Raw genomic sequence first — 11,688 nt, forward strand, 5'->3', positions numbered from 1 at the left:
TTAGCACGATGGGCTAAATGGCCTGCTCCTATTTTGTTCTGTGACGATTGAAAAAATCATCTCGGGCACCTTTCTGCAACCTAGCAGACCCTGCTGGAAACTTGGGATTTTCGCAGTAACGTCATTGCAGCGTTAATGTAAGCCGACTTGTGACACGAATAAAGATTATTATAATTATCTCAGCCACGGTGCAATTGATGGTTGAGTAACCATTGATATTCATCGTCACCTGGTGAAGCAGGGGAGAAAGTTGTGGGATGGGCAATCATTTATTTTTTGAATAAACACTGAAGTAACGTAAACTGGCTGCTACCACAGGTCTCCAGCGGCATTGCAGATGGTCCTAGAAGGATTTCCATAGCTGCGTAGATGGTGTACATGAGTGACATGGCCTTGAGTCGCTGGTCGCTGACTAGCTGCATATAGATGGAGTGGAAGTTGTGACATTCTGTGCAGGATTCAAAAGGATGCTGGGATGCCATCAGTAGTACCTTGGACTTGGAGAATCTGTCAAGTGAAAAAATTTCTGGTGCATTCACTCTATTGCTGATATCCTATGGTAAACATAAATGTTTTTGCCTTCATGTTGGAATCTTAATAACCATAAATGGGCGAATTATAATATAAATTCTTTCCATTCCCCTAATGTGTTATTCAGTAAAGATACCACACCGTATAGTAAGGGACCGGCAGGTTGATCTATTCATTTTACTCCATAATATTACCCGCCTCTAATGGTATCCCCTGCTGCTGACAGCTTCCCTGTCTTTTTGTTTCCTCCAAGCTCAACTTTGTCCTTGCCATCCTCTCTAGTTCCACCCTTCATGTAAATAGTTCACCCTGATCCAAGCTTCGTTTACATTGGAATGATGCAGCACAGCAGGAGGCCAATCAGCCCATCACAAATTTCTTTACAACAGCTATCCAATTAATACTCTCTCTTTTGCTCTACAGGACTGAAGTATGCAGGAATAAATAATAAGAATTTATCAGAAAGATACTACAATAATCATGGGGATTTCAATCTTAATTTTGATAGGATGAAGCAGATTGCCAGAAAAAGCTTGGAACATGAGTTAAGGCAGCACGGTAGCACAAGTGATTAGTACTGTGGCTTCACAGCTCCAGGGTCCCAGGTTCGATTCCTGGCTTGGGTCACTGTCTGGGCAAAGTCGGCACGTTCTCCCAGTGTCTGTGTGGGTTTCCTCCGGGTGCTCCGGTTTCCTCCCACAGTCCAAAGGACGTGCAGGTTAGGTGGATTGGCCATGCTAAATTGCCCTTAGTGTCCAACAAAGTTTAGGAGGAGTTATTGGGTTACAGGGATAGGGTGGAAGTGAAGGCTTAAGTGGGTCGATGCAGACTCAATGGGCTGAATGGCCTCCTTCTGCACTGTATGTTGTACGAGTTCATTTTGTTTTCTGGGCAGTTTCTTAGACCGGTTATGCCCCAGTTTCAACCAGGGGACAGGCTGTTAGAGTATGAGTGAAAGTTAGCTAGAAATATAAGAACAGATCGCCAAGAGTTTTGGCCAGAAAATAAAAACAAGAATAAATGAGTATTGATGGAAGGTGAGACCTGGGAATTGTTAATGGGGAACAAGAGAATGGTGGAAGCATTGAAGAGGAATTCTATGATTGTTATCACTGTAGGAGACACACAAAAGTCCCAAGAATAGTTGAAAGTCAAGAGGTAAAAGGGAGGGAGGAACTTAAAACAATCACCAGGGAATAGCTACGGGAAAATTATTAGATCTTAAAGCTGATGTCGCTCTCCCTCGCCCTCTCCCCCACCCTCAGACCTGATGGCCTCATCAAAGTGACCTTTAATTTGTAATTTAAATTACAAATTTAAATTTTTCGCCCGTCGAGTATTTATCCTGTTCCCTTTGGAAAGCTCTGTTGCATCTGCTTCCACCGGCCTTTTAGGCAGTGTGTTCAGAATGTTTCCTTGTTTACCATGACCTAGTTGGCATGTTAGTGAAGAAAGCCCTTTCCTTCAGGATTACTATCAACTGACCACAGCTATTACTGTAGCAAGTAATGTAACGACAACTTGTATAACATCTTAAACGTAATAAAACATGCTAAGGCACTTCACAGGAGCATTAGAAAGCAACATTAAGCACCAAGACAAGCTATTGGGTCAGATGACCAAACATCGGATCAAAGAGAAAGAGGTTAGTCGTGAGATGTCCCAAAAAGTTAGAATGCGGGCACAGTAAGTGATTGGGAAGACAAATGGAATGTTGGTGTTTATTGCATGAGCAATGGAATATAAAGGTAGCTCAGTGTTACTGCAGCTGTACAGGGTACTGGTGAGACCACATCTGGAGTACTGTGTACAGTTGTGGTCTTCTCAAGAAGCAGTACAGAGAAAGTTCACTGGACTCTTTCCTGGGATGAAGGGCCTATCCCTTGAAGGAAGGTTGAACAGGTTGGCCCCCACCCATTGGGGTTTGGAAGATTAAGAGGTGATCCTTTGAAATGTATAAGATCCTGAGAGGGCTCGATAGGCTGGATGATCAGAGGATGTTTCCACTCGTGAGGAGATTAGAACGCGGGGCCAAACAGTTTAAGAATAAGAGGTCTCCCCTTTAAGGTGGAGATGAGGAGAATGTTTTTCTCTGAGGGCCATAGTCTGAGGAAGTCTCGCCCCAGAAAGCAGTGGAGGTTGGGTCATTGAATTTATTCAAGGCCGAGTTCACCAGATATTTATTTGATAGACAAGGGAGTCGAGGGTTTTGGGGGGGCAGGCAGGAAAGTGGCGTTCAGACCACAATCACATCAGTTATGAACTTATTGAATGGCGAAGCAGGCTGAAAGGGCTGAATGGCTTACTCTTCCAAGGTCCTGTGTTCCTATGGTAGATTTTAAGGAGTGTCTTAAATGAGGAAAGCGAGGTGGAGGTTTTGCAGGGTGACCAACCATCTTGGATTTTATTGGATCACCCCATACTTTAGGTAGGTGTCCTGGTCCCAAAGCTTTGACAGAAGCCCTTACTTCCAGTTATATGGTCCTCCATGGCAGTTGTGCCTTATTTTTTTCCCCCTGAAAATTGGTCACCCTGGGTGGGGAGTGGTGTAGGGACCGAATTCCAGAGCTTAATTAATATCAGGGATGCTCAGGAGGCCAGAATCAAGAGGAGCGTAGATATCTTGGTTGGAGGGATTTGCAAACAATAATGGTGGAAGTTAAGACACGAGCAGCACGTTTTTGAATGACCTCAAGTTTATGGAGGGTCGAATGTGATAGACTGGCCTGGAGTGCATAGTCCAGTCGAGAGATAACAAAGACATGAATGAGGTAAGCAACTTTAGAGAGTGGTCTCTGAGAAGAATTGACTTGATCTTCAGGTGGCACTTTTCCCCAGATTTTGATCTGCCTGAAGCTCAATAGATAGCCACCATTTGAATCATTAATTAAAATGATTAATCAAATGGCAAAGAGGGCACAGAGTGAGCTCTGAAGCAACTATGCCCCTTGGTGTTCTCTAAAACCCTTGATGGAAACCAGATACACTCTCTCCAAATATAGAGCACAAATCTATTGTAATATCTGTTGAGAGTTTGTAGCTTCATGTCAAGTGCCTCTTTGTTTTTCAACCAGCTTGCCCCAGGCAGACAACATTGCAAATTTTCAGCGGTTCAGCAGGTTCTAATGAGGAATATTATGGGTGGTGGCCAAGGGATGTGACATTTTTAATGTTTGTCCAAATATTTCATTCTCATCACCATTCGCTTTTTTTTTCTCTCTCTCTCACTTTGTTTCCCATGAAGCTTCTCTGCCTTGCTCTAAATCAGCAGTTTTCACACAGACAGACTATTCCAAAGGTACTTTTTTTAAAAAAACATTTTGTATGAAGTGCAAACATTTATTAACACAAGCCATCCTTTCGAATGAGATTGCATAAATTGTAATTCCGGGCATTCAGTTGAGTGTGAGGTGAAGGGGAGGTTCCGAAATCCCACTTCAGCTTGTTGATTGATTTTTCCTTTTCTTCCTGCCCCGTATCGAGTTTGCTTTCAAATGAGATTAGGAACCTGCGTAAAGTGAGCTGCTTTCAGATGTTACGATGAGGGTCTGGTCATCAGAGCTGCTTTTCAAACGTCAGTCACGCAGGATTATGGCCAACTCCAATGTGCTGCTTTCCAATTGCAACAGACAGGGCAGGCTAGAAAATCGGAGTTATAGAAATAGAAACTTCTGGAATTACTCAGCAGGTCAGGTCGTGCCTATGGAGCTAGAAACATAATTAACCGCGCCAGTTTGGCAAGCGTTTCCCCCTCCGCAGGTGCTGCCAGTCCTGCTGCTCATATCTGACATTTCCTCTTTGTATTAGTATTTTACAGTAATTTTTTTGATGCAGCGTTTTGTTCAACCTGTTAAACAAGCTACACATACCACTCAACCTGTGGTGCTGTGAATCTGAACTACCAGCCAAATTGTTCAAATCACCCAAGATCTCAATTTTTAAAATCTATTTATATACTTTTTAATGTCGTATGATTTTCGCAAACCCATTTACCAAGTAAGAGAGCTTCAGCTTACTGTCTTTAACATGTTTCCTCCCAGACAGGGTGGCACAATGGCGCAGTGGTTGGCACTGCTTCCTCACGGCACCGAGGACCCGTGTTCCACCCCGATCCCGGGTCACTGTCCGTGTGGAGTTTGCACATTCTCCCTGTGTCTGCGTGGGTCTCACCCCCACAAAGATGTGCAGGGTAGGTGGGTTGGCCACGCTAAATTGCCCCTTCATTGGGGAAACAAAATGAGAGTTTGAGACTCTAAATTTTTTTTAATGTTTCCTCCCCGCCCTTTTGCCTGGAAGGACGAGTGGGAGATCAATTCCTTCCTATAATTTAATTGTGTGCATATAGGCCTTAAACTATAGCATTGAAATATGGTAAACTGTTAATCTCATTAAGTGTGTATGTGTGGGGATGGGGTGGTAGGAAGTGTAATGTTACAAATTAAACACACAATGCCTTAATATGCTGGGCTGCAACTCCAACAGAAAACCTTCATCAGTTACAGTCATCCCCGAACCATTTTAAAAACCTCGGGATTGGAGTATGGACAATGTTTCAGACAGCACCAAAACTCAGGAGTACATAAACAGACTGTCAGAGTGGGTGGATAAATGGCAAATGAAATACATTCTAGTGGAGTGTCTGCATGTGATTCATCTTGGCCGGAGAGTAATGAGGCCATTTATTGCTCTGATGGTAGGAGACTAAATAATACGCAGGAAGGGAGAGACCTGAGAATAAGAATATATAAATATATATATCTCCTACCGAACAACAGTAATTCTCTTCCCCCGTCCCCACCCCCTCAAAGGTCCATGGACTGTAATACACTATTAGACGTCCAGTGGCCATGAAAAGCATTCTATAAGTGCATGTCTTTTAAATTCCTAAAATTAGCAACAGATATTGATGAGGTTATAAAATTTGCAAGCTAAGTAACCGAGTTCATTTCCGAAAGAGTGAAATACTCAGGCAAGGAAGTAACGCTGGGAATACTCTGTGCAGTTGCAATCAGTAAAGACTTCACACGAGTGCATGCTTTTGTTAAAATCTACCATGACTCTGTCTTATCTTAATGCTCAATTCCCATTCAAAACCTGGGTGTACAGGAGAAGCCAGCACTGTTCTGTGTTTGATTTTGGGCTCATTGCCAGTTCCTTACAGGTTAAATAGGAATTCTGTTTGGTCTTGGTGCGATGTTAATATTTTAGCAGGTGAACTGAAAGAGCCACCATCTGCCCTGCCTTCAGAAAGCCATGTCCATCCCATTCCCAACCTGTCGTTTTGCACAATAGCAGTGAAAGTAATTTTGCGTGGCCATTATAGCTAAAGTTTCATCATCAGGGAGCCTGTGGTTTTTCTTTCTCTTATTGCATTACACTTGAACTCTGCATAATGGAGTATTACCCCTCATGAGTTGGTAGCTCTTAATTTAACAATTGATGTGTCTAAATATATCCTCCCCCCCCCCCCCCCCCCCCCCCCCCCCCCCCCCCCCAACACATTAAATAGCAGGTCTAAAAGCAGACAATTTGCAAAGATATTGCATTTACTTTTAAACTAACCACTTTATTTGAAATGAAAATCGCTTATTGTCACAAGTAGACTTCAAATGAAGTTACTGTGAAAAGCCCCTAGTCGCCACATTCCGGCACCTGTTCGGGGAGGCTGGTACAGGAATTGAACCCACGCTGCTGGCCTGCTTTGGTCTGCTTTAAAATCCAGCGATTTAGCCCTGTGCTAAACAAAAATCAGGGGCTGGTTTAGCACAGGGCTAAATCGCTGGATTTTAAAGCAGACCAAAGCAGGCCAGCAGCGTGGGTTCAATTCCTGTACCAGCCTCCCCGAACATGCACTTTATTTGATGCAGCCTTACGTCCCTCCCACCTGTGACCAGGAGGACAAGCCAAGAATGATAGCAAGTCTTTGCATCAATGTAATGAGGAAGAATAATAATAATAATTGCTTATTGTCACAACTAGGCTTCAATTAAGTTACTATGAAAAGCCCCTAGTCGACACGTTCCGGCGCCTGTTCGGGGAGGCCAGTACGGGAATTGAACCTGTGCTGCTGGAATTGTTCTGCATTGCAAGCCAGCTGTTTAGCCTACTGTGCTAAACCAGGAAGGTATCTGAATCGGCAGAACCATTTTTTTGGCTAAAATCCTTAACTCGATCCAAGTCAGCAGATCTCAGCAAGGGCTGTTGGCCTCCTGGCAATGGAAGGAAAATCAGCTCTTCTCTTAAGCCTGGATCAGTGTTAGTGACCCGAGTTGAAAAATTGAGTGCGAGAATGTTGTGACCAACCCCCCAACATTGAATAGCCCTCTACTTTGCACTGTGCTTGTGAATGAAGCGTCTTTAGCACAGTCTGTCAGGTTACACAATGAAGTCTAGAGACAGCATGGGATAGCATGTGTTTCAGTGATCCATAACTCTATCATGCTATTTATCTTTAGATATAAAGAAATTGCAATTCTGTCCAGCTTTCTCCGTACTTCAGAGAAAATTGCACACGTATCCAGGGAGCTTGGACCAAGTGTTCTTGAGTTGAGTAGCGGAGGGTTGTAGAAAAGCTGACGGATGCATATCGCCACCTTCAGGAGAAACAGGGAGGATGAGCTTGAATCAAGAACATTGGACTTGTAGTTGTGGACTCTGAACAATTCAGAATTGAGGCAGATTCAACCACCACCACACAATTAGATGAAAAATTGTTGACACTGGGATGCGGTTGCGCTTTGAGATTTTTAATGTCTTTATAAGCCAGACCTTTGGTGCATAGTCTGTGATCCTGGATGACATCCTCATTGTCTTGTTCTGTCTGTTGGGGAGGAGAACACCGGTGTAGCTAAAACATCCCGGGGTGACGGGCCTACACATGACTGCCAGTCTTGTAGCTGCTATCTCCGATTCTGTACTGAGCATTGGGCACTCTTCGCTGCCTGATCATTTGCCATTTTTAAAACAAGCAAAATGTTTCTTTTTTTAAATGAGTAACATTAGCCATGTATATTTCCGTGACTTTCCAGGAATCGATAAAGAGAACGTGGAGCTTTCGCCTACATCGGGACACACCAACAGTGGGCGAATCCGTCACGGGTCCGCAAGCCAAGTGCAGAAGCAGCGAAGTGCCGGCAGCTTTAAGCGCCCCAGCATTAAAAAGATTGTGTGAAGTGTTTAGTGACTGACCCATTGAGTCGTGTTGGGCTTCGCCCAGGTGAACCCCACCACCACCCCCTCCCCCCACCACCCCCAAAGAAAGCGTTTCTATTCCTGCCGCATCTGACATACGCTGCCTGACGACTAACAACCGAAGATTGCCCTGCGACCCAATTCATTTCTTCTTTTCACGCACCAGTATTTTCTGCAGTGTTTCTCGAAAATAGTTCTTATTCACATAACATGAAGGTTCAAAAACGGAAGAAGTATTTTTGTTTGGTTATCTGGTTTATTTGGGGCTGGAGGTGGGGAAGAGAAAAAGGCACTGAAATTCTTATCAACACTGTTAATAGTTGTCAAAACATGGAAGCCATTAATTGCAGAAAGGATGGTTCTACCTTATTTGCCTTTTATATGATAATGATAAGTGCTTTGCTGTTTGTACACTTTTCAGCAATCTACAAAAGTGGCTTAATGGGTAGGAATTAATCACGCCCGTTGGTGATTTTTGCTCTGAGGAGAATTCCCTCTGTTTCGAAAAAAGAAACCTTTAAGCTGTAGGTACAGTAACCAACCACCATCTTTAAAGCACATTTAACACACACGAGTTAGGTCCATTGCAGCAGTCATAGAAAATGTACATAACCATTGCATTTATTTTACTGATTCCGCAAATAACAAAGACGTTGTCTTTTTTTATATTTGTTTACAGTCCTGGAAAAACTATGAATTAAAAATATGATATGCAAGAACTTTGCCAAAATAGATAATTATCACAACGGGGAAAAAAACTTAGTATTAAATTTGTGGAATTCAGCAAATGTGACTCAACTTTAGGGACGATTGTGTAGCTGCCATTAAGTCACAAAAATGAAACAGCAACAATATCTTGTGCAATTAACAATACGTTTCAGTGTGGTCTTAAGAATGGTGCCTTCGAGGCCATATTCTTCACAGTCGAATGCTGGTAAACCCAGGGCAGCGGACTGGAGGCTGATATCACTGACTTGGATTTTGTTTCGAAGTCTCTCTTTTTCTCACAAAAACACACACACATATACACACACACACAAAGATGTGCACATGATTTCAAATCAAAGTTGTTTCTCAGTCAATGTTATGCAACAGACCTTACTGCAAGCAGTCACTGCTAGTGTTGGCCACAGATTTTTTTTAAACTGCAGTACGTTCATCTGTAAATAATTTTTGTGTAAAATTGACAAAGGTATATTTACTACACTGTAAATACATGTGATGATATATTGTATTATTTTGCTTTTTGTAAAGCAGTTAGTTGCTGTACATGTATAACATAACAAAATTTGATTATTCTAGTGTCAGTAATGTTAACTTCTCTCTTCCCTTCCGTTGCATTTTATGTCATTAAAATCGACAAAAAGGAAGCACTGTATTATTACTTACAAGTCTCATCAGCTAAAATATCCTCATAGTTCTCAAATGCCGAGTCCCACCACGATCTGCTGTTTAAAAACCTTGATCCAATCCAGTGACATGATGCGCTTCAAACAGTTCTGCTATTTGTAGATATTGACAAGGAACCCTGTTACCCCAACAACCTCTTTTCCTCTAAAATCTGGAGTATAAAGGGGCTGCACCAGTGATTATTCTAAAAGGAAAAGAGAAACTGCCTTTGGAATATAAATATTTTTAAGTACTCAAGTTGCTCGATGAAGGAAAATCACAACCTCTCTATTTCGCCTTCTGCCAGCCTGATAGTTCCATGAACACAAATTATTGAGTTGCTACCTAATTGCAGCAATCGATTTGTATCAAAGATCCAGAAATGGTGTGAAGAAAGCCCCCAACGTTCAAGACCAAAGGTCCAAAGTCACCTGTTCTTCCCGAGCCATGCTGCACTCATGGCTGCGTCCCACAGTACTTACTCGTGCATTATATCCGAAGATTATATTTATAAAACAAGTCTTTCTGATTTTCAGGTTGCACAAGTGTGCAATGTAAAGTTACAGTATTCCTTTTCCAGTTCTCTACAGCCTGCATATACACCGTGTAAATCTGAGAGCTCTTTTAAAAATCTGTAAGTATTAAAAGTTTTTATCCCCCCCAAGTTAATCATTTGTTTGATCTGTCAACGGCAATCCTCCTAAATGCACTTTTGTGTGTACTCAGACCAGTGTTTTATTTTAGATATGTGAAACTGACAAGGAAAAGGGATGCTGTAGCATTAAAATGAAGTTTGATCTTTCTAGTAATCCTGAATTTACAATCTCTGGACTTTTATTTTCTCCAGTTTGTATGCAAAGTTTCTTGAGCTGATTTATGACTGAAATTGAATGATTTGTTAGATGATACATTGGCACTTTTAATATACAACCTGTGAGTGCAAAAATATCTCGCGTGGCGTTGCTCCTCATCACGGCAGAATGTTTTATGACACAGTGTGAGCTAATAGACTGTAAAAGACTGCATGGGGGTCACGTACAGTTGAGCAGAACGAACAGGCAGGTGACAGATACATAGAAAATAGGAGCAGGCGTAGGCAATTTGGCCCTTCGAATCTGCTCCACCATACAACATGATCATGGCTGATCCTCGATCTCAACACCAAACTCCAGGGCTCTCCCATTACCTCATGCCTTAGAGTCTTGGAAATCTATTTTCTCCTTAAATATGTTCAGTGGTAGAGAATTCCATAGGTTCACCGGTGAATACATTTCTCATATCGGTCCTAGCCTATATCCTGAGAATGTGACCCCTTGTTCTAGAGCCCCCCCCCCCCCCCCCCCCCCCCCCAACCCAGCCACAGGAAACAACATTCCTGCATCCAGTTGCCAGAGGGGGTGAAGAGTCCAAATCCCACCGCATATACAGCACGGATACTTTGCAAGATGGCGGGCGATAGTGATCACTCCCAAACCCCCTCTGGTACTCGTCAAGGCCCTTTGGGCGCTCAGGTAGAAGTCTCGACCAAATGAGCCACCTTGTGCAATGATCATTCAGTTCCATAATTTTGGGGATGAGAAGGTCCCGCGGTGGGCCAAGGTGCAGTTGCACAAGGCTAAGGACTTTTATCTTGAGATACCGGAGGGGTGGAGGACTTAATTAACAAACATGGGTAGCATGGTGGTTAGTATAAATGCTTCACAGCTCCAGGGTCCCAGGTTCGATTCCCGGCTGGGTCACTGTCTGTGTGGAGTCTGCACGTCCTCCCCCTGTGTGCGTGGGTTTCCTCCGGGTGCTCCGGTTTCCTCCCACAGTCCAAAGATGTGCGGGTTAGGTGGATTGGCCATGCTAAATTGCCCGTAGTGTCCTAATAAAAGTAAGGTTAAGGGGGGGGGGGGGGGGGGGGGGGGGGGGGTTGCTGGGTTACGGGTATAGGGTGGATACGTGGGTTTGAGTAGGGTGATCATGGCTCGGCACAACATTGAGGGCCGAAGGGCCTGTTCTGTGCTGTACTGTTCTATGTTCTATGTTTAGGGGGATTACTTTTTGGTTTCTTGTGCGGGTTTGCAGGTGGAAGGGAGTGGTGGGGATATTCTGTATATAGCTGTTGATATTCTGCTGTTGAAGTTTATTCTCTCTGGGGGATGATGGGTGATTCTCTATCTTGTATGGTTTATGGGTCCCCTTTTACTTTTGAGAACAGTTGATCCTCGGAGGCTTGGAATTATCCAATCTGGAGTCCAAGACATAATTCAGGACCCACTTTAAAAAGCTTACGCAAGGGGCCACACCCTGGCGCAGTGGTTAGCGCTGCTGCCTCACGGCGCCGAGGACCCGGGTTCGATCCCGGCCCCGAGTCACTGTCCATGTGGGATTGCACGTGCTCCTCGTGTCTGTGTGGGTCTCACTCCCACAACCCAAAAAAGGTGCAGGATTGAGCACATTCAATTGCAACTTAATTGGGGGAAAAAACTAATTGGGTACTTAAAATTTATTTTTTTTAAAAGCTGATGTCAGTCTAAATTGGGACGAGTGGCCAGCAGGGAATTAATAAAATTTGTCCCAGTTCGGGGTGTA

General features: G+C 43.4%; 1 protein-coding gene across 17 annotated transcripts in view; it reads left to right on the forward strand.

Moving 5' to 3' along the window:
* The window catches only part of nf1a (neurofibromin 1a), a 330,336-nt gene extending 320,409 nt beyond the window's left edge, over positions 1–9,927 (forward strand). For 6 of the 17 annotated variants that reach the window (XM_038814507.1, XM_038814513.1, XM_038814512.1 and 3 more), the window contains 2 exons: positions 3,776–3,829; positions 7,560–9,927. In XM_038814507.1, the coding sequence (XP_038670435.1) occupies positions 3,776–3,829; positions 7,560–7,718 (213 nt within the window). In that variant the 3' untranslated portion in view covers positions 7,719–9,927. Of the gene's footprint in view, positions 1–3,775; positions 3,830–6,986 lie in introns of all 17 variants that reach the window. The other 11 variants (XM_038814511.1, XM_038814516.1, XM_038814518.1 and 8 more) reach the window with 4 other exon arrangements.
* The last annotated feature ends 1,761 nt before the right edge of the window (positions 9,928–11,688 follow it).

The sequence above is a fragment of the Scyliorhinus canicula genome, chromosome 12 (assembly GCF_902713615.1).
Source record: "Scyliorhinus canicula chromosome 12, sScyCan1.1, whole genome shotgun sequence".
NCBI classification, from domain to species: domain Eukaryota; kingdom Metazoa; phylum Chordata; class Chondrichthyes; order Carcharhiniformes; family Scyliorhinidae; genus Scyliorhinus; species Scyliorhinus canicula.